At 38.3% G+C, this 23,716-nt stretch overlaps 1 protein-coding gene and 1 long non-coding RNA gene across 2 annotated transcripts in view; both read left to right on the forward strand.

Annotated features, from left to right (window-relative positions):
- Positions 1 to 23,716, forward strand: part of rims2b (regulating synaptic membrane exocytosis 2b) — a 172,719-nt gene that overhangs the window by 71,157 nt on the left and 77,846 nt on the right. The window contains exons 7-13 of the mRNA XM_082186686.1: positions 4,586 to 5,463; positions 16,062 to 16,273; positions 19,174 to 19,293; positions 19,983 to 20,082; positions 20,820 to 20,943; positions 21,907 to 21,953; positions 22,062 to 22,171. Of these exons, the coding sequence (XP_082042812.1) occupies positions 4,586 to 5,463; positions 16,062 to 16,273; positions 19,174 to 19,293; positions 19,983 to 20,082; positions 20,820 to 20,943; positions 21,907 to 21,953; positions 22,062 to 22,171 (1,591 nt within the window). The remainder of the gene's footprint in view (positions 1 to 4,585; positions 5,464 to 16,061; positions 16,274 to 19,173; positions 19,294 to 19,982; positions 20,083 to 20,819; positions 20,944 to 21,906; positions 21,954 to 22,061; positions 22,172 to 23,716) is intronic.
- LOC309511595 lies at positions 6,195 to 10,151 on the forward strand. Its single transcript, XR_014210706.1, has 2 exons — positions 6,195 to 9,023; positions 9,062 to 10,151. It is a non-coding gene; the product is annotated as an uncharacterized lncRNA (long non-coding RNA).

The raw sequence follows: 23,716 nt of genomic DNA on the forward strand, positions 1-23,716 counted from the left end.
TGCAATATTGATATTTTCACATGAATTTAAACCGCAAGCTAAAATACAATTTCTTCTGCAGTGGCACTGTAGATTCAGTGTTTAGTACAGTGTTCCATTCACATTGGTAGATAAATGCAGGTGTTAAAGGTGCTCTAAGCGATGTTGGGTGACGTCACTTATTGTCAAACAAAACGGAGGCTAGCTCGACCCTCCCTCCTCCTCATCCCGTCCCCTCCCCCTCCCTTCCGTGCTTCCTGAAACAGTCATGAACCATTTAGAAAAACCAAACTGGATTTACACACCTGTCCAGCAAAAACAGAGCCACCTGAATGTCGGATTGGAAGCCCTTCTGCCGGCGGAGTTCTCGCCACCTTTTGAACGCTTTTCCGATGTAAATTCGGGACTTCGCATTCCTTCTCCTTTTCCCTCTTCTTTGTTATTTGTTCATCGGAACGTCGTCTCTTTGGTCGTGTGTCAGCCATATCCAAATTATCAAGAATATAATTGTCATTGTCTAGGACATCTCTCCTCTAGCTAACTTCCCTCTTCATGCTTCTCTCTCTTCCACTCCCCACACCCCCCTTCATGTGCACACGCACTTACCCCCCAACCCCCACCCCCAAATCATTCTTGTCGGTTATTGGCTGGAACACTGTTTGTTATGTTTCGTGGCCAAGGCTGGGCCAGTTTGTTTTTCTTGCCATTTGTGGAGCCTGGGCTTTGTCAAAATACAATTTTGATGGTTTGACATTTAAAATTTAAGAAATTAAGCCATAAATATTAGTATTGTAATTTTACAGTTATATGTAAAATAAAGTAATTATTATAATAAAAAACTTGTTTTTAATGTACAATGAAATATTATAATATTAATGTTTCTTATTTTGTAATTTTGTAATTTTTATTTAATATATTGAATTATTATTATTATTATTATACAGCCATACTGATATACAATCACAACATTTTGGCCAAATTGTGCAGCCCAACAAACATGAACAGCAAACAGGGATTTTTTTTTTTTATCACATTTTAAATTCTCAATTGCAATTTTTAGCAGAAAAATCGCAATTCGATTTTTCCCTCAAATCATGAAGCCCTACATTCCTTACTATACTTTTTTTTTGTAGATTCTATACTTTTTTTTGTGTAGATATCTGCATGGGCTATTAAAAAAAAAACCTCATAACACTAATTTTAGCATAAAAAATATACACGTCATTTTTATATAATTTTAGTACACCCACTTAATTAACACCAGTCCGCTTCAGTGTATTATATTTCACTGACTGTAGGTGGCGCTATGTTCTCACTGTCACACAGATGCACACATGCTCACAAGGCCCTGAGTTAATCTGTCTGCTTCATAGACAGTATATGGTCTGCTTGAGAAAGAGACTGGACTGTTGTGTATTCCTCAACACACACACACCAGATTTATGAATATTTGTGAACATGCCCACACTTGCTCAGAGCTCAGGGAAATACGCCCCCCCCCCACACACACATGCATGCAATTGCTGCATATACATGCTGAGACAGCCAAGTTATATATGCTGATACATAATATCGAGGTTTATTTCACTGGGATATTGTGTCGCTTTGTTCTTGGAGTTTGCCGGGGCAAAGAGGAAGATGATTATGCCGAAAATCCAACTCGGAGAAGGAGTTCCCAAGCCGTACAATTGGTAGGCAATAACCGTCAGGCAGCCAGTAATCAGCTAAGTACCATAATCCTCCTTGCAGGGTAAAGTCGTGCTTGACCTCCAGCTAAATACAGCCTGTGATAACAGCATTAAATGGTAACACTGCTCTCCAGTCCCAGAAGCCTTTGCTCCTCGTGCGTTCGGCCTCTCGGCACCCGTCGGCACCTCTCGGCCCACTTCGGCTTTCTAGAATTGACTCTTCGCTCCGGTGCGGCCTGACCGTAACGCCTCCGTGTGTGAGGGCATGCTGGGAGGGGTGGATGATGTGCTAAGCTAGCAGCTGCTGTACTACGGGAGTAGTGCTTGTGTTTTCTGTAGTGGTGACCTGGTTTCCCCCCAGCTGGACCTCTTCAGCCCTTCAGCGTAGCGGTGTGGTGCACAGCGCTCAACCAGGGATTTGTGGTTGATGCAGCCACGCACTCAACATGCTCACGCCCGCAGCCCAGATGTGCAGCTCTTGACTGACAGGTGCGTGCATGCGTGACGCGCTCAGCCGTGGATTTTTTTTAATTTATTTTTTTTGTGCCTGTGCAGCGTTTGTGATACAGTTGAGTGGCTCTCACTGAATGCTGCTTAGTTGACGGTTTTGTGACAGGCGTACAGATGTTTTGAGACGAGTAATTATAACGCCTGAGTAATGCCCGCAGAGAGCTGGCCGTACAGTTAGGAAAGCTTATCATGCTCGTGGTGAGGTTTGCATAGATATGGAATTTAAACATTCAATTTGTCTTCCTCTTTTTGTCTCACTAAGATGCTGTTTTGAGCATCCTAATGGGGTTGAGTTCCTTTCTATGCAGTATCAATGCCCTGAATGTGAACATATTATATTACTATAATATACATATTGTTATAATATACACTACTATTCAAATGTTTGAGGTCAGTAAGATTTAAAAAAAAACTTTTATTCAAAAATAATGTGTTAATTTGATCAAAAGTGACAGTAAAACATTTATAATGTTTTAGAAAATGTCTATTTCAAATAAATGCTGTTTTTTAAACTTTATAGCCTATTCATTAAAGAATTCTGTTCACAAATAGTGCAATACAGATTTTGTTTTTCTTTCTCTTTTTTTTTTTTCTGGGTCTTTTCACAGTCTAGCATCTGTGCTCAAGATGGCCTTTATTTTAAAGCAAACAATCTATAACGTTGTAATTGTGTACTGTACACGTACAGAATGTTTTAAAATATTATCTTGCTGTGTCGGGCTGCTCTGTTTGAGAAGCTCATAGAGCTTTGCACATGGTAAACATTGCAATCATGCATATGATGGCCCAATGGTTGATGTCACATTTTAGACATTTAGCAGTCATTTAGTGCTGGAATATGGTACAGCTCAATATGGCACTGCTGCTGACTCTGCACAATCATTTAATGATGTATCGCCCGGGTCAATAAAAGTAAAATGTTTGCCCATGCAAAAACTCCCCACTGTAAGGGATTGTGGGTAGTTGCCAAAATTTTCTCGGTGCTTCACTGATGCTCAGTGCATTCTTCTCAACAAGTCACATAATTTGAAGTATCATTCGTGCCTAAAACACAAAGAATGAGAGATGAGTTACTCGCTGAAGTTTTATTTTGGGTTTATTTAGGGTTATGGGTTTGCTCAAATCGCTAACCGTAAGTATGAGCAATAGTAAAAGTGATGTTTACTTTTACAATCACACCCATCCCATTGTCTCCTTTTTGAACCAGTGCTGGAGAGTTAGTGGCATCTGCTGTAAGTGACACTGGCTGGCATGACATGATGTAGGTAATAAGAAAGAAAGAAAGAAAGAAAGAAAGAAAGAAAGAAAGAAAGAAAGAAAGAAAGGGAGGTAAATAAACTCAGTGTGACAAAATTCCCCTCATGATTGTGGCTAGAGCCAAACTCTCTGCTCTTAAAGGTTAACCACTATGAAAGATATGGCTCAAAGGTCTGTTATGGCAGACTGGTCCCAGGACCACCGAACCCGATCCAACTGCCCACTCTCACAGTCCCTGTGGGCTCCTCATGATGAAAGAGCTCCAGGGCAGGAACAACAGTGATGCTTGTTGACGTATGCCTGCTTAAACAAGAGAGTCCTGAAGCCAAATGGGTATGGACTCTTGGGCAGTGAACTTGAGGTGACTGTTTGCGTCAAACAGTTTAGTCTAAGGGTCTAGTAATTTCACATAGATCTGTATGGCTTACTAGTTCAGTTCAGTGTTTTTTTTATTTATTTTTTTATGCCAATAATATTTTTATGGATAAGGTTAATTTATTCTGTGTGAGAAAAAAAAGTGTGACTTTGTTTCCAAAATTAAATAATTGGCTGTATTGTAATTGTAATGAAGAAAAAAATATTTATTTTGTATTTATCTCTGTAATTGTATACCCTCTGGAGTTGTCTGGTTTTCTGTCTATTAGAGTAATATTAGATGTTGCAACCTGAGAAACATTTCCCAATGAAACATTTCCCCACAAAACTGTATGTAGATTTATTTTTTACTGTTAAAAAATTGAGGCTGCCCATATAATAAAATAATCATGATTATTCTCAAGATTTCTGACCAGTCTTTAGCATCCTGCACCATGAACATCCTGAGACACTGTTCCAGTCTTTAGTGCTACATCCAGTTGTTTTTGAACACAAGAATGCATCCAATGTGAAACACATCTGAACTGAGTCTTGGGCATTACCCTAAATCAGAGTAATCTACAGGGCTTCCTTTAGGCAGATTAATTGTTCAGACAACTCACCCTCTTGTTAATTTTTAAAGTATGTAGTTTTACACATCTCTTATCTGAATTGCTTGAAGAGAAAAGGAGGTGCCCAAAGCTCATTTGTGATTGTCTACATTTGCTTATTTGCTTTAGACTTGCCTCACTGTATTGACCAGTCACACTGACATTATTTTCTTTTTCCTTTCTTAGAAACAGAAGCCCATCAGCATCCAGAGACCCAAACGCGGCATATAACCAAAGGGAGGGGGAAGGAGGATTGCAGTATGCCCCGGCTGAAGGTGGCATGCCTCGCTCTCCGTCCGACTACGGACGTGACCCTGGCCGTTCGCCAAGGAGTTCAAGAATGTACAACGAGGTGGGAGATTATCGAGACAGTCGAGGACGCTGGCACTCGCAAGGCCAGCGTTTGGACGGCCAGTTAGATGACTATGAACTCCAGAGGCGCCGTGAGGAGGAATACCAGGCCCGTTACCGCAGTGACCCCAACCTGGCGCGCTACCCGGTCAAACCCCAGCCCTACGAGGAGCAGATGCGCATCCACGCCCAGGTGTCACGGGCACGGCATGAGCGGCGCCATAGTGACGTCTCACTTGCTTATACAGAACTTGACGAGCCTCTGCATGGCCCCAGTGTGCGGAAGTCACGCCTCCCTCTATTGGGTGGTCCAAGTCAACTCTCATATTCTGAGGACAGGAGCTCACCAGGACATCGGATGTCGAATCATAGCCCACCAACACCCCACCGCAGCCCTGTGCTGGGTGAAAGCCGGCGAGGACCGGCGGAGCCAACAAGGAAACCCATACCCCAACAGCACCACTTGGACCCTAGCTCAGCTATGCGCAGGAACAATCGGGATAAAATGGATAGCATGCTGCGAAATGACTCCCTAAGCTCAGACCAATCCGAATCGGTTCGGCCTCCTCCACCTCGACCCAACCGAAGTAAACGCCTTGGCAAGCTCAGAACCATGGGCAGCTTCAGCAGCTCAGAGGAGGAGTTGGCCACCACGCCAGAGTACACCAGCTGTGAGGATGTGGAGCTGGAAAGTGAGTCCATCAGTGAAAAAGGTAAACGCTGCTGGCTGAAAATGAAAATGATATAATTTCATTGTTGATTAAGAACATTTGCAGAGTTTCAGTAAGAAAAGTAATCTCAGATGTGACTCCTGTTATATCAGTTGCCTAGAAAGAGCTGCACCTTCATGGTTGACCTTCATGGTGCTCCAGAGCTGATGGTGGCAGCAGAGAGTTTAATGATGTTGTATAGATTGTTTAGAGAGACAAATAAAAGCTAGTGAAATAAAGGCTGCATCCGAAATCGCATACTTCCCCACTATATAGTAGGCGAAAAACAAAAGAAGTATGTTCGAATTCACAGTACTCATAAAAGAGTCAGCAAAAAGTACCCGGATTACCTATTTCTTCCAGTGAGTTTCTGAAGTGTGCATACGATGGACACTTTACTATCCCATGAGGCCACGGTAGAGGATTCATGAATGGTGGAGAAGCGACTTAACAGATGCTGGTAGGTCACATAATAATGACAACATGGTGAATGTAGTAGGCCTATGTCCTGATTACATTCATACTACACATGCTATATAGAACATACTTTTTTAGCGGTTGTGAATTACTTATTCAAAATAAGCACCTACTCAAGAGATTATGTGATTTCGGACAGCCATAGGCTGCATCCAAAAGCTGAAAAATTATGCCTTCCCAAGTGTAGGAAGGAAACAAGGCAATCTCGAATCCAGTGATTCTGCCACATTCTGTAAACATACAATTACTTATGGCGCTTTTCCACTGCATGGTACGGTACGGCTCGGTTCGGTTCGGCACGGCACGCTTTGGGCGCTTTTCCACTGCATGGTACGGTACGGCTTGGTTCGGTACGGCTCACTTATGACGCATTTCCACTGCATGGTACGGTACGGTATGGCTCGCTTCGGCTCGCTTTAAATGGTACCACCTCTGTTGAGGTTCCAAGCGTACCGTACCGATACTAAAATGTGACGTGAAAACACTGCAGATCACTGATTGGTCAGACAGAATCATCAATACCAGCGTCATTGTATTTACGACACGAGACACTAAACCCGCTAGATTTAAATAGCCAGTAAACAACAGCCAACGCTTTAGCACCTGTTTTAAAAGTATTTGCTAAAAAAAAAAAGAAAAAAAAAAGCTGAATCGTGGTCAGTGGACGAGGTGCAGACGTTCCTCTCGTTGGTTGCCGAGGAGTGGATGGGGAAACATGGAATGGAAAATTCGCATTTAATATGATGATGTAATGGCAGTAGAGACGGTAACTATAACGATCAGTCCCACCCACTTTGAAGCGGTACTAACTGCAGTGGAAAAGCAACCGAGCTAAAGCGAACCGAGCCGAATCGTACCACGCAGTGGAAAAGCGAAGCGAGCCGAACCGTTCCGCGCCGAGTCGAACCGTACCGAGCCGTACCATGCAGTGGAAAAGCGCCATTAGTGCACCTTATAGGAATCAACAGTCAGATGAATTGTGTGGTTTGGCATCCTAGATCTTGAATTTATTTTGGTTACATTTTGGTTCTTCTCGGTTCTCCTTCTTAAATGAAATTCAGTTTTGCCTGATGAATTGGTTGATGAATCGTTGCATGTTTTTTTGTTGTTTTTTGTTTTGTTGTTTTTTCCAGTTGTGCTTGATGAAATTGCAATTGTAGAATTAAAGGGATAGTTCACCCAAAAATAAAAATTCTGTCATAATTTACTCACCCATCAAGTTTTTCTTAACCTGTATGAGTTTCTTGGAATGTTGGTAAGAAAACTTTGTTGTTTTTTTCATACTATGGAAGTCAATGAGGATCAGCAATGGTTTGGTTACCAACATTCTTCAAAATATCTTCGTTTGTGTTCAACAGAAGAAAACAAAACTCAAAAAGGTTTAGAACAACTTGAAGGTGAGTAAATGATGACATAATTTTCATTTTTGGGTGAACTATCCCTTTAAAAGGGTTGTTAAAAGCCAGTGTTGTTTATTAACTAGATTGCAATGGTAAACTTTTCTACCAAAATGTCATGCTTAATGCATTTTTAATTTAATGAACAATAATTAAACCTTTAATACTGTATGGCTATATCATAACAGACTTTGAGAGACTATCAGACTGGGTGTGTGATTGTAAATGTGATGTTTTGTATCAGTTAGTGATGTTCATTTTTTTTTTTTTTTTCTAACCGGCAACCAAAGCTTGTTAACCGATCCTTAACCGTTAACCGACAAGATTATTTTAAATAATAATTAAATTAAACTAGAATAAATAAGTGTCTGTGACCCATTAAAAAGAACAAAATCTGTTTTCCAGGGGTTTAGTTTTACATGCGCAAATATTCACTCATCGTCACATCACACACCTGCAGCTCTTCTGTAAACGGAGAAAAAACTAATAAAATTATATATATAAAAGGAATTAATGTGCGAAATGTTTCACTTAAATCATTACGATATTAACAAAACAAAAGAAAAAAAATTGCAAGTAGTAGGCTATATGGTGCTAAACAAGTTCATAGAAAATAAACCGTGACGGCAGAATGCCTCATCCTGTTTGTTTTCTTTATTTAAAAAAGTACAATGTTTTGTTTTATTGTAAGTGTACACAAATAAAACTAAACCCTTTACAGTTTCAAATGATGACTTCCACTTATGACCATAAATGACAGAGTGTATTAAGTTGTTTCCTCCGTTATAAGGAAACAATTCAAGTGATCACCTCACGTGCACACACAATATATCAGTTCTAGCATTGCTAACTTGAAATCTTTGTTTTTTGACGTAACTGTAACGAATTACAGTTACCAATTTTTAGTATCCTGATTACGTAACGCTGTTCCATTACTTCCCAACCCCGGTGCCGAATGAGCGAGGTTGTCTACGTGAGCCCCACACTGGTTTCTGTTTCAGTTTCACTTTAAATTAATTAGTTTTGCCTTGATGTTTATATAGCAATTTTTTTACAGCTTGTTCTGTTCTGAAACAATTACATTTAAAGGGTCAGTTTACCCAAAAATTCAATTTCTGTCATTAATTACTCACCCTCATGGCGTTCCAAACCCGTAAGATCTTCGTTCATCTTCAGAACACAAATTGTAGGGCCCGCTATATATTGGTCCAATTGCCGGTTCGCCAATACACGGGGAAGGTATCACGTGTTCTGTCCTCACTCATGCAAAGTATTGGTTGGTTAAATTTGTAATACATTGATCATATGTATTTACTCGTTACTTCATCTGACTCCATAAATGAAAGGTTTTAATAACATCTGTGCCTCACTAAAAGTGAGCGAATGTATGACTATTCCATTTAACCATTAAATGAACAATGTCAAAATTAGTTAGAATAATCACAATACACAATATTTCAGATATCAGAGATCAATTCCACAATCAATTCAAATATCTAGAACATGGTTATACATTGGTTACACCAAATAATCTTACCCAGCTTGTAGCCTACCAGAGAGAGAGAGAGAGAGAGAGAGAGAGAGAGAGAGAGAGAGAGAGAGAGAGAGAGAGACCACCTATTCAATTCACGTCCAGCAAAGAAGAGCCCAGAGAGAGGGCAAACACCTTCTTTTATCCTGTTTGACCAGGTGACATGGGGGATGGGGGCGACCACCCTCAAATGCAGGTGACATGGGGGATGGGGATGACCACCCTCAAATGGCTCTGAACCAGTTTTCTCTAAACTTCTCTAAACCTTATTACCTTTTATTTGATCTATCTGGATATGAGATATCTGTACCACTCACTTTGAGACATTTCAAATGACACCAAAAACATAACAGTCAATGATAAACATTCACATTAAACCATGTTCTTGTGTGAGTTCCTAGTTGTTTTCCGAGAGGAAGTGAGGCCGCATGGGGGAGGTCCATAGTAGGGGTGCTCCAAAATATCGATATGGCGATATCTCGCGATATTTTCTCCCGCGATCGATTCTTAATGCGCTCTTGCCAAGTATCGATCTTAAAAGCCGTTAGGGCGGGCGTACACGGTGCGAGTTCGGACACTCGGGAGGTCGTGATATTGCACACGTTGCGAGTCAGTTTAACTGATAATCGCGTCAAAGCAGCTGGTACACGGCACGACTGTTCTGCACGAATTTTATCCCGATTTTATCCCGAGCCGGCAGCAATCACGTGGGCTTTCGCGCTAAACACAGAGACCGTCATGTTGCATGCATGCAGGCAAAGCTTCAGATAGAAAAATGACAAATGTGTGTGCAAATGATTTGTTGAAAAGCAGAGAACAGTAGCCATTCCTTTCAACATAAAAACTTGAGAGAGAGAGAGAGAGAGAGAGAGAGAGAGAGAGAGAGAAGTGTGTGTGTGTGTGTGTCTGTGTGTGCGTGTGTGTGTGTGTGTGTGTGTGTGTGACAGTGTATGCGCACGCTGTATGGTTGCTGCCACTGAGGTATAGCCCCATCGACGTGGTTGTGTATGATTAGGGCAATAGGGGACAGCTGGTGAAAATCGGGCCGACTCCCCGAATTTTTTTAAACATGTTTAAAAATTATCGGGAGGTCGGGAGGTGCTCGTAACGTGCTCGGCTTGTAATTCCTCTCACACGCTGCGAGCCGCGACCATGCGAGCATCATCGATTCCACTCGATTTCTCCCGAGTGAAAAAAATCATCTGCGAGCAAAACAAAAATAGTGTCTGTGACTGTTTTGTTGCAACTGATAAGACACAAGTTGTTTTTGTTATTGTGTTTCATCCCCCAAAATAAATGGAGATTCATTTTCCTAATTAAATTTTTTAATTTTTTTATTTCTTAAAACATGATATATTGTGAGTTATTACTGATAATATATCGATTATCGCAGTATCGCCATATCGTGATATTATCGGTATCGTGAACAATGTATCGCGTATCGTATCGTATCATGAAGTACCCAGTGATTCCCAGCCCTAGTCCATAGACCGGGCCTCGACCAGTATTTTCAGTCTTACACAAATGAAGATATTTTTGATGAAATCCGAGAGCTTTCTGTACAAGCCATAGGGAGCAACGTCATTGCAACTTTCAAGGCCCAGAAAGGTAGTAAAGACATCATTAAAATAGTCCATGACTACAGTGGTTCAACCTTAATGTTGTGAAGCGATGAGAATACTTTTTTTATGCAAAAAACAAACAAAAATAACAACTTTATTCAACAATCTCTTCTCTTCCATGTCAGTTGTAGTAAACACAGTGCAGCGCTTCCAGCTTCTATGTCAGAACGCTGGCTCCTTATTTTAAACGATTTTTTAAAAATCCTGACTTTTTAAACTGTTTAACTGAATCTGTAAAAATTCTGTCGGTTACTGGTTAACTAGTAAATTATGAGCATCCCTAGTAACGTTATATCTGAATGACATTCTTAACACAATCACATGGGAAGTTGAAGTGTAAAGACTTGCTAGGATGTTGCATTGACCTCAGATTCAATACAATTGCCAGTTCTCTTGGTAAATCTCTTTTAGTTTTAATTTCTGTGCTTTAGAGTTGTTGAGATCGGTTGTGACATTGAATTTAAAGGTGAGAGGTCACAGAATAAATTGCGTTTAAAACTGCACTTAAGATAAAGGAGAATCCACTGAAACTGGCAATTACATGGGGTGAGTCACATGACTAGGGTTTTAAACCATGGAGGCTATTTCATATTATAAAGGCAGGTTTAATTATGTAATGCAAGCCGGGCTGAAGATACTAGAGTGTGAATGGGAATGATGTGTAGAGCTTCAGTGGACACAGTCATTAAGTTGATTCCCGTTACAATATGAATGTATACAGCTTTTTCTACAGGACAGTTAAAGTAAGTATTTTACTATGACCTCAAATGACCTGATGATGTAATGTCCTGTAGATCTGACAAAGAATTAAGAGTAATCCTTGATGTTTCTTTTAGGAATGCACTGATACCACTTTTTCCAGAACAAGTCTGATAGCGAAACTGACATTTTTGGTACTCGCTGATATCGATACCGTAACCGATACCTGTATTTTCACTGCATTTGTAATTTTTAAATGTATTGGTAGAAACCAAAAGAATATAAATCATATTGGTTGGCTAACTTATTTGGCTAAGTTATTTTCATGCTTAATAATTAAGCCTGCTAAAATGCATTGTATGAGCTTCTGTTACTTTCAGTGTTCATATTGCTCTATCATATTTTATCTTTCATTTAATAGTACAGCACATATTTAGAGCTGCTCCAGAAGGGCTCAGTGCTGAGGTCAGTGGTACAATGTTTAGACACAAGTGAATATACTTGAATATATTCCCATTTGAATATACTCTACGTTGACTTGAGATATAACCGACTTTGTTTACTAGGATACTCGCCAAGACAGACGTTTTTACATAATTTTGTGTGAATTCGTCCGTTCAAGCGCAAGACTTGAAAGACAATCAATACAAGTACAAGTAGAGCTAATGTGAATCTTAGAATCTTTAAATTGTTGAATAATTAAAATGCATCACCAAATTGTAACTACACTGTCAAAAAATTTATGTCAATTTGAAATGAGAATACAGCAGATTGGATGTCTAAAACACAACTTTACTCTTTGAAATTCTCATTGATCATTGCTTATATCAGAGGGTTTCAGCAAATGTTACAATTTTCTCTGGGTGCTTATTATCCATGTTAGGATACCAGGAAGGGATATGGAATACTACTTTCTTAACTATCCGTGAAGTACCTGTCCTTCCTCTTCCTGCTTTTTCTTTTATCATGCAAGATATGCCCTGTGTTTCTGGCCCCTACCATAAAAGCTCTGATGTTGTCAGGGTCACAATTAGCTCAATTGGATAAGCCTCTTTGCACAGGAGCAGTCTCGAGAGAGAGCTCCCCAGAGCCTTTCCTCCATCTGCAGAGGTAGGGAGATGGAGTCCCAGCAGCTTTGCGGTGGAGGGCACTTGTAGAGGGTCACTTCCATGTCAAAGTCAGAAAGTGAAATCGCAGCAGTGCATATGTAGTGGTCACATCACAGCTACTTAATGCACTCAAGAGACTACAGTGGAGCAGAATTTTAAAAAACGTCCCAAAGACACACTTGCTTCCACCTTCAACCACGCTCATTCTTTGTCTCTCTGTTTCAGTCTGCTATCTAATGGCTAGTTCACACCTCCCCAACAAACACCAACAAACTCCAAATCCCAATGGTTGTGGCCATGACTGTTTCCCAAAATTCTCAATCCAACAGCCAACTTTAAACTCTAGAGTTGCCACAAATCTAACAGACATCCAATCACTCTCGTCTGACCTCATAAGCGTGGCACACCTCTTGACTGTAGACAGGAAGGAGCTTGATCTCTGACAAGCTTATCCTTCCATCGGGTGCCATTGGACACACGTCAATCAGTCAGTGACAACCCAACCTGATTGGTTCAAAGTATTCAATTCCCTCCCCATCTGCGAAAAGAGAAAAGGATTTGGTCAAAGTAGCAAACTGGTAGAGGCGCACACCGAGACGCTACACTGTGTGAAGCCAGGGAAAATGGTGGTAAGTTGATATTTTAATGAATGGGGATGACTCTGCTGCCGTGTGCTTTGGAGTATTCCTCAGTCTCAAATGAGTGGATACTTCTTACTAACTTATTTGTTCTCTCTGAACTGTCACTTTCATGTAAAACCCCCAACTAGAAGGTCGGAAAATCTAAAGGAAAGGAATGGGACTATTGGTTCTGTGCAGATGATTGAGGCCAATGCTTGCTGCTAAGGAGTCAAGAGCGAGCTGTAGGGGTTCTTTGAGTCAGAGATCAGCTCGGCAAACTCAGGGAAACAGTCTGTAGTGATGCAGAGACTATGTAGGGCAGGGTGTTTGAGCTGGCTTACAAGAATAACAGTAAGCTCATTATTCTAAGGCATGAACTCCATCTCAGTGCAAGGAGAGAGAGAGGGAAAGAACTACACAGTGAGAGGCAATAAAAAATGGCAAACGTTGTGGTGTGACATCTTCCTTGAAGGGGATTTGCCAGATCTTTGAGTACTGACCCAAGTGTGACTTGAAGAGCTGCATTTGAGTTCTGGTGGACGTGGTTGAGTAAATCAGCTTTGTGGAACTTTAACTTGCCAAGATTTGGAAGAGGTGGTGTAGCAAAGACGGATTATCAACAATATATTGTGACTACACAGAACAGATTCTTTTTTTCCTGAAGACGCTGGGGACGGTCTACACATGATGTGACCAATGGCAAATGCTTCTGGTTTGTGAGGCATGGTGTATGTTAAAGCAGAAGTAATGTCTACTGAAGTAAGCTTTTACAATGCTCATTCTTTTCATGGTAGAATACAGATATCACTGCTTGTTGGCTGGAAATTGGGAGCAGGATGATGCAATGTTAGCGGCAGTAATCAGACTTCTGCAATATTATGTTTCTATGCTGTATGGTAGGATACAGGGTTTTCCCCCCCCATTTATCATAGTGCTGTTGTAATATTGCACTGAATTTGGCTGTTAAAGTTATTGATGCATAATGGCCATATTTTTCATCTTTAAACTACAGCTTGGTTTCTTAATCAAAGATACTGTTTCTTCTGTACTGACGGTACAGTCACAGGTAAATAACTATTTTGCACATTTCAAGTGAATCCTATGATTATGGTTTACATAAATGAATCCAGTCCAGTTTTGTTTTGTACTGGTAAGAAGGTATCAGTACAATAATACTTGAGATAATTCAGATAATTATTCTTCTAGGCATAATGACACGATTGAAATGTTACAGTTGGAAAACTTTACTTTTAAAAGTAATGCTTATGTTACTATGGTACTTATGTTGCAATGATAATGCAAGGAGAATATTTGTTAATTTATTCATATTTGCACGATGTAGGCTATATTATGTTAAATATATCTGATTATCAAAATTTAACATCACAACAAAATAGTATGCATTTTATGGTATTATGTAGTCTACATTATGCAACAGCAAAGAGCAATATCAATGTGTTTTAAATGTCATTTAAGCACTTGATTTTAATGTCTGTGTGTAACCAACCAGATAAAGATGTCTTAACTAAAAACTGAAATGCTGCTGTCTAGATATATGGAAGTCAGGTGATTTACTTCAGTGGAAAACTAACTGTCAGATGTTAAGCTAAGAAGCTGATAGAAGCTGTCTTTTTTTTCTCCTTTTTTTGTTGTTGTTGTTGGTGTTTTATAGTTTTGGTTTATGCTTTATGTAACACTATACACCTTTGAATATCTGTATTTGTTGTTTCTTTACATTTCCTTTTTTGAAAAGTTAAATGTGTGTATAAAGAAAAGTAATATTGAATACTAATATGCTAATTTAAAGGGATAATTGACTCAAAAATGAATATTATGTCATCATTTAGGCTAGTCACCCTCATGTTGTTCTAGTCCTGTATGACTTCCAGTCTTGTGTAGAATGCAAAAAATATTTTTTTAAAGATTAATTACAATGAATGGGGACCATAAAAGGCCAATAAAAGTAGTCCGTATGACTTGTGCATCATATTCCAAGTCATACGATAGCTTTGTATAAGCAACAGACCCAAGTTTTCATTGATCATTTTCAAATCCAGTGAGTTCTTAATCACTGCAACCAAATCATTGAGTCTGTGAGTTTATATCTTGATTTTATCATTCCAATTAATGAATAAATGAATTGTGGTTTATTTTTTAACAAGGATGGGCACATCGATACTGCAGTATCGATATATCAAGCTAGTTCTTTGGTATAAAATCTGAATAAAAATGACATTAATGCAAAACGTGTGTTTCTGCATCACTTTCAGACACTTTCAGTTCTTTTTTTAAAGTTTGTGTTAAAACACCCCTGATATATTTAGCTGGCCTGTGTCACATGACTGTAAGAAGCGGGCATACATCCACTCACACTCACTTCCCCATTAAACTGAGAGAGATGGAGGACACAACTTATTATTTATGTTATAATAAGTTACTTTATTTAATCATAATATTTCTGTAAAATATATATATATATATTTTTTTTACATCTATTGGTATTTGGTACACACATTTTTGTGCCATGTAGATGATGTGATTTGCCTTTAAGCGTAATGATAGATAGATAGATAGATAGATAGATAGATAGATAGATAGATAGATAGATAGATAGATAGATAGATAGATAGATAGATAGATAGATAGATAGATAGATAGAACAATCCGTTCCTAATTCAGGCATTGCGATTTCTATCACAAATGTCCTTTTTGAAACTTAGATTCATTCCCCATGCATTGTAATTGCATGAAACAAAAAATGGCTTGTACATTCTTTAAAATATCTCTTTTTGTGTTTCAAGGAAGGAAGAATGTTATACAGGTGTGGATAGACATGAGGGTGGAAAGTGATGATTTTGTTGAACTATTCCTTAAAGAGAGCTGTAAGAATGTGAAAGTATGCGAGTAAATGAATGTTGTACATTTGACTATATAAGTTTTTTCTTGTTTATACAAGTGTGTGTCCTCTCACTGTGCTGTCCTCAGGAGATATGGATGGTCACTGGTGGGACCATGCGTCTTGGCATAGCGAGGCCGCCTCAATGTCTATGGTGAGGCTTCTGACCCTCTCACCCCATTTCCCCTCGTTTAATTCACCTCTGCATGTTTTGTTTCTTCTCCTTTTTTATATCATCCATAACTTTTAGGCAACATTCAAAGGGGGAAAAGAAAAACAAATGAGCAGGCATATTTTTTGGACGCCAGTTATGCCCTGTCTGAGAGGCAAAAGACAGTGGTGCGATTTTGGGAGCGCTCCCACGACGAAGACGTGGAGTGGTGCGAGCCGCAGGTCAAAGATTCAGGGGTTGACACGTGCAGTAGCACCACGCTAAACGAGGAGCATAGCCATAGCGACAAGGTACTGAGACGTCGCTTCCTGTGACTGACCTGCTCGACACACTCACTGTCTGTTTCCACCCCTAGAGGGTTTTCTACTCTAACCGTGCCTCTCAGGAGAGAGGAGAACCCTCTTGTTTGCTTGGCTCCACTGTCTTCTGGCTGCAAAGTCGTAGCGCATCCTAACACACAGAAAGATGAATGACAAACTTCCTGGCACTGTGTGCTCCATATGCTGCATGCTTCTCGATGCGGACAGACGCTCCATTCTGATTGCAAACCTGTTTTTCCTCACTTGGTCATGTTACCTTCTCACACTGTTTCCTCCTTTGGGATTTTCCTGACATGATTTTTTCCACACAATCCTTCAGTCTCAGCTTAAACACAGGGATAGACTAGTGTGGGAATCAATCTTGCACTAAGCAGTTGTTTTTCTTTTCCCCTTTTCACTGTCTCATTCTTCATGCTGCCCTTTCCTGTCCTGTCTTTTGTTTTTGTTTGTTCCCCATGTCTTTCACAGTTGTGAATAGAAGTAGCTTGCTACATCCATACAGCTTGAGGGTGTGAGAGCAGTTTACTTTGCTTTTGGTTAATGGATTGATCTTGATCAGTGATTCTCAACTGGTTTTGCTTCAACTGGTTAAAAAATTTCTTTTCTTTTTTTTTAAACACAATGCATCAGATTTACTATCAGTTTGCGCCAGAGCAAACCCTCTTTTGGCGTTAAACTACTGTCACGATTTACTAAAGACTAAAGTGAAATATTTGTGCTAAAAAGCCGTGGACAGGGTTATTGCTTATTGCATATGCATTTGTAGGGATTTATGGGAGGAGAGTATTTAAATTAATCATGCAAGGTGATTTACGGTTTGCACTAGTCAATTTACTGTTATTTGCACCATTATTTAACGCCAAAAAAGCTTGTCTTAAACCAGATGCTAATTTGCGCTGCTCTTCGTAGATTGCATTGGTCATTATGGAAATGATCCGGCTGCGTCTTTAATTTGTTTGTCGTGATTAGATCATTAGAACTTTCCACTCCCATCAGCATTTTTTGGAATTGAAATCTCACACTAATTTACCCTTTTTAGTCAATCTGGCCCTAAGTCTGAACCATATGCGATGCGATGAACCAACAAGCATGTAAATTTGGGTTATGTCTCAAATTCTAACCATAACAAATAATGAGACTTTTTGTTAATGGTTTGGTTTTTATTTCTGGTGTATTGCAATTAAAAACAATAAATCCTTATTTGTCCAAAATTCCCTTCTATATTAAACATTAAATATCTTCTGACTGTTTCGCATTTAGGTTGGACAGACAATTCGCTTGTCACTGAACACTTTTGTAACACTCTTGTGTAATAACAACCTGTCCATGTTAGAATCTGTCTAATCATTTTTTTTATTTTATTGTTTGAATTAAAAAGGGGCTGTCTGCGTCCCATACTACAAACCAAGCCAACTACAGGTTGTTTGCATTTAATTGCATTTGCATTTAGTTTTTACTCAAATGGATAGTTCTGCGCCATGATTATGATTGGCTGAGTCATATTCTAACATGTAAAATGCTGTATAAACACACACCACACATTACATCAATATTACTGTACAACTCTGCTTCGCGTTGTGCCTATAGCTGTTCTAAAATCACTGTAAACCACTGCTTCTTTGGGCTTATTGCTTTAATATACTAATATCTGCCCTATCAGAACAGTGTTTTGATCCACCAGTTGAGAACTGCTGATCTAGTTCAATACTGTGAGTTGCTGTCCACAGAATAGTGTGCTTGATACCTCTAACCCTGTCCTGTCTATTGTGTCTGTACTTGATGAACGCACAAACCGACCCCTACAGGGTGTAAAATATATACTTTCATGCTGTTTGCAAATTCCAAGATTCTGTCATCATTTACTATGCCGTTCCAAACCTGTATGACTTTTTTCCTCTGTGGAACACAACAGAAGAATGCTTTTATTCATAATGGTGACTGAGGCTGTCAGACTCAAACAATGGCAAAAACATGTACTGCACCACAAAGTGATATATACAAATCATATTATATTTTCCAAGTTTTCTGAAGCCATACAATAGCTTTGAGTAAGGAGCAAGTCACTTATTTTGACAAAGTCAAAAGTAAAAATATGTTAATCGCTGATTATCTTAACCCTCCTAGCAGCTTTTAAGTCTCATTCAATTCAAATGTGTCAAGATAAAAAAAATAATAAAATAAAAAAATATATTATATGTAATTTATATCAAATGTGGCACTGTATGTCTTGATGCACCATTTGAAATGAACCTAAGTGTATATTAGATTTGAGAACTGCAGAGGATGGGAACTCTTTCAGGCTTTTCTTTATTAGATTGACATGTGAGTAAGAAAATGATGACAGGATCTTCAATTTTGTGTGAATTATTTCTTTAAATACTGTAAATGTTATGGTGTTTATTGCTTTTATAAATTCCTTATGACAAGATTAAAAAAAATATCCTTTTAAAGTCAACATGAAATGTGTGTTCCTGGTCTTATCATCTGCGCATGTTAATCCAAAGATTAAAAAAAGATGGATAACTCCATTCTGGTCTATAAGCCCACTTTTGTCATGACTCGGTCAATCCTCAATAAATAAAATAAAATACCATCCTACATTTTTTGTTGTTGAATATCCTGTTTCATTAGAATATACTATTACAAAAGTAAAAAAGGTTGTGTGAATGTATTTCATTTTGCCTTTAAAACAATGCCTTATTTTTAAGTAACACCTTGGGATGGTTTGTGTCTTCACAGCAAGTAAGAGTTCACCCTCCTCCTCTAATTTCCCTGAGCCTGTGTGTGTGTGTGTGTGTGTGTGTGTGTGTAATGTGCGGAGGGAATGCTTGTATAAAAACCAAAGGTGTATTATCACTTTGACCCCATAGCACCCGGTGACATGGCAACCATCCAAAGATGGAGAGCGCCTAATAGGGCGGATAGTGCTAAACAAGCGGATGAAAGATGGCACAGTGCCCAGAGACACGGGGGCATTGCTGGGCCTCAAGGTAAGAGATTCCCAAACACTGTCAGAGTTCACCCATTAAAAGTCATGCAAATAAACCTCAATCATAAGAGAACTTCAGCATATACTTGATCAGCTTCATACGCAATACTGCAAGTTTTACTTTATCTTAATGATTTGAACTTTGACCTTTGTCACAATATTGTGGACTGAATTTTGCTTGAGTTCTTGTTTTATAAATTGGTTACTGATGGCCCATTACACTTAAAACAGTACCCATTCCCACAAAGGGCACTATTTATGCTGATATAGTGCTTGAGTTTCTGAAAGTGTGCCCACTCACTGTCTTTCAGCCATTATCTGGGTACATTTCTGTGAATAGGGAACAATTTCCCCTGGACAAACTGTATTTAGTATTCATTTTGTGGGTGTGCTTGCTTTGTTGTCTGATTTGCATAGTTTCTGTAGTAAATGGGGTATACAGAAAATGCATGCAAATAAGCAACGCTATCAGTTCATTCATAGTAAACTCGCCCCACAGTATTAGCATGCATGATGTTGTAATGTTTTGATGCCTGGGGATCATCATCATTTATCTGTGGTAGAGGTCAAACTTTCTGTAGTTAAAATCCAGATAAATAATCACCTTTCAGACCTTTTGTTCTGGAAAAATTGCAATTTCATGTAAAACGTATTTTAAAGAAATTTCATTGCCTTTTGTCTTTGCTGCAGGTCGTGGGAGGGAAGATGACAGAATCTGGCAGACTTTGTGCTTTCATCACGAAGGTGAAGAGAGGAAGTCTGGCAGACACTGTCGGCCATCTACGACCAGGTGAATACTTCTGTTCAAATCACAATTAAACACATTTCTTTCAGTACTTTAGCATACTTATCTATTATTGTAGAATCTGCTGCTTCTACAATCCTGCAGAATTTTGTGGTTCCACTGTATATATGACAAAATAAATTTAAAAAAAAAATATATATATATATATATTTTTTTTTTTACTTAAAATGTTAGCACACACACACACACAAACACAAATGAAAATAAAATAAAATAAAATTCTGTCACCCTCATAAATTACTTTTACAAAATCTTCATGTAATTTAGTATATTTAAAGTTTTGGTGGAATAGACTTTCAATGGAGAGACAGAAATCTCTGGTTTTATGAAAAACATGCTTAATTTGTGCTTTGATTAAACCACTCGCGCTTGGTTCATATGGATTTCTTCTACAATGTCTATATGAGTTTTTTATTTATTTAAATTTTGGTGAAATGGACTTTCAGTGGAGGGACAGAAATCTATTAACTTTATTAAAAAATATCTTCATTTGTGTTTCGATTAATCTGCTCGGTTCATGTGGATTACTTTTACAATGTCTTAAATATAAATATAAATATTTTGAAGCGTCAAAGTTTTGGTTTCATGGTCTTCCAATTGAGGTCTCATGGTTTTAGAATGACATAAAAGTGAGTAAATGATGTAGTAAAATTAAAAGTATGTTGTTTTAAGTGGAGACAGTATTCTATGTTGTGGACATCCTGTGTTGTATCCGTCCTCAGGTGATCAGGTTCTGGAGTGGAACGGGAGGGTCTTGCAGGGAGCCACATTCAAGGAAGTTTACAATATAATTCTAGAATCCAAGCCAGAGCCCCAGGTGGAGCTGGTGGTCTCACGGCCCATTGGGTGAGTTAAAGCGGGTGATGGATTATTACTCAATATGTCACTTCAGGGACACAGAGCACATTTTCTTTGACAATGGAGGCTTATGAAGAAGGATAGCCTGTGGTAGCTCAACATATGAATGCTTATATTCACATACACACACACACACATGCAGAAACTTCAACATTCATGATTTGAAATGAAAGTCCTGCTTCAGGTCTGTGCTTTAGGAGAACATCTTGACATGCTTTGAAATTATTGTTTGTCTTTCAAAATGCTAGACATTTTTCTACCTTCAGCCATTAAGAGTCTAGCACCAAAATGGTCAGATTTTGGCTCTCCATGTTAACTTTGGAGAGCTGGGCAATATATCAGTGATGCATTTACAGTTATTTTGATGGCAATATACAGCAACATTACCTACCATTGTAAATATTTGATATTTTAATGATCTTTTTATTTGGTCATTATATTTCCTAAAACACAATCAGGTAAAGATTGCTGTTTATAACTATTATGAATCTGCTTGACAAAAATGGCTGTTTGGTTGAAATGATTGAGATTAAAACCATTTCATATAAAAAAAAATAAAAAAAAATAAAATTATATATATATATCTCTCTATATATATATATATATATATATATATATATATATATATATATATATATATATATATAATGTAATCAAAGCTTGATATTTTTTTATCTTAATAGTTATCTTATTTTTTTACCTTCCCAATTACTTTCAGACATATAGTTGGGATGCTTTCCATTAAAATGTGTGTATATATATATATATATATATATATATATATATATGTGTGTGTGTGTGTGTGTGTGTGTGTGTGTGTGTGTGTGTGTGTGTGTGTGTGTGTGTGCGTGTGCGTATTATCAAAGCTTGATATTTTTTACCTTTCCGATTACTTTCTGACATATAGTTGGGATGCTTTCCATTAAAATGTTATTCGCTCTTTCCTCGTAGAGATGTCCCTAGAATACCAGAGAGCACACATGGACAACTTGAATCAAGTAAGTTTAGTTGGTTTTGATATATTGTTTGAAACACATCAGTACTTTAGCATTGCTTTAGCAGGAGGATCAATGATCTAAGCCTTCATTCTTTTTTTTTTTTTTTAGGTTCAAGTTCCTTCGAATCCCAAAAAATGGGTCCCTCTATCTCTGTCACGTCCCCCATGAGTCCTGGCATGCATCGGGACAACCCTCAGTATCTGTCTGGACAGCTCTCAGTGAGTACCAGCATCTGTTCAGATGCTCTGCACAATTGACTGATATCTAGACTTCTTTTGATTGTCTTTGGCTGCTCAACTCAGGGTTTCTCTGATTAAATGGTGCTAGCTTTGATGTTTAGCCATTATTTCAATACATCTTCAGGGAATTTGCCGGCACACACTATTCATTCACACAGATATTGGCTCAGATCAAAAGGCCAAGGAGTTATATTAGATAAGAGTCTATAAAGGTTTAAAAGAGTATGTGCGGAGTTGACAAATGGACATGATTTTTTTTTTTTAACATCAGGAATATAGCTAATTTATACTACTGTTCAAAAGTTTGGGGTGATTTAAACATTTTTTTTTTATCAGTTTATTCAGCATGGATGCATTACATTGTCAAAAGTGGCAATAATTATAAAGTAAAGATTTCTATTTCAAATAAATGCTGTTTTCATCACAGGAATAATTACATTTTCAAATATATTCAAATAGAAAACACTTAATTTATAACTTAAATGTTAATAATATTTCACAGTAGCTGCGTTTACATGGACACTTATAATCGGATTGACGGTTCAATCGGACTAAAAAACCTTCATGTAAACACCTTAATCGATCCGATTGAGCTCGATCTGAATGAAATTTCGATCGGATTGAAAGGGGTGGTTTATCCCTTTTGTAATCCGATCGAGAGAACATGTAAACACTTGATCGGATTGAAAACCGAAACTGAAAGGACTGCGCATAAGTTTCCCGTCATTCTAAAATCCTCATTTCACTCGCGCGTCTGTGAAGTGAAGCAGGACAACGTCCCACCAGTGCTTGTTTTGGATTCTCATCCACAGACGACTGTTTTTGGCCGCGGGGAGGGGCATTTTTACTGCGTGATCAATAAGCAGCACGGCAAAACGGTTAATATGCTCTAAATTATGACCAGAGACGAATTAATATTACGTCTGCTGTTTAAAACAAATAAAGAACCAATAGATGAGAATATTTATGCGCGAAAGCGGGAAACTCTGTATATTGGTGCAGTGTGCGCATGTCAAAACATCAGATCCGATTTGAAACTTGTGACATATAAACGCGCACATCAACCCGATTACTTTATTTATTATGGAGCTTATAATATGACAAAATGATTTGAATTTGAATTGTGTAAATTTGAATTATTTGCAAGTGTAATCTAACTAAATTGAATTTTAGGTGGTAGTTTAAATAGTTCTGAATTTGATTTTTTTTAAACGAATATTGAACGTTTGAAATTTAACAAATTGAAATGTTTTTATGGCTGAATTTTATAGACATGTATTTTCAAACAGCTAGTTTTTTTGTTCTGAATTCGTATAGTGCAAATATTCAGTTTAAAAAAATACAGATTCAAGTTTTCAAGATGAAGAAATTCGGAACTTCAAATTCAGTTTTCTAAAATTCAAGTTCAAAAATTCAAGTTCAAAAATTCAAGTTCTAAAATTCAAGTTCAAAAATTCAAGTTCAAAAATTCAGATCTTACAGAAAGTAGGTCACAGGTCATCCACAGGGAAGAGTAAAGGATCT

The sequence above is a fragment of the Leuciscus leuciscus genome (genome assembly GCF_965113295.1).
Source record: "Leuciscus leuciscus genome assembly, chromosome: 12".
Taxonomy (NCBI): Eukaryota; Metazoa; Chordata; class Actinopteri; order Cypriniformes; family Leuciscidae; genus Leuciscus; species Leuciscus leuciscus.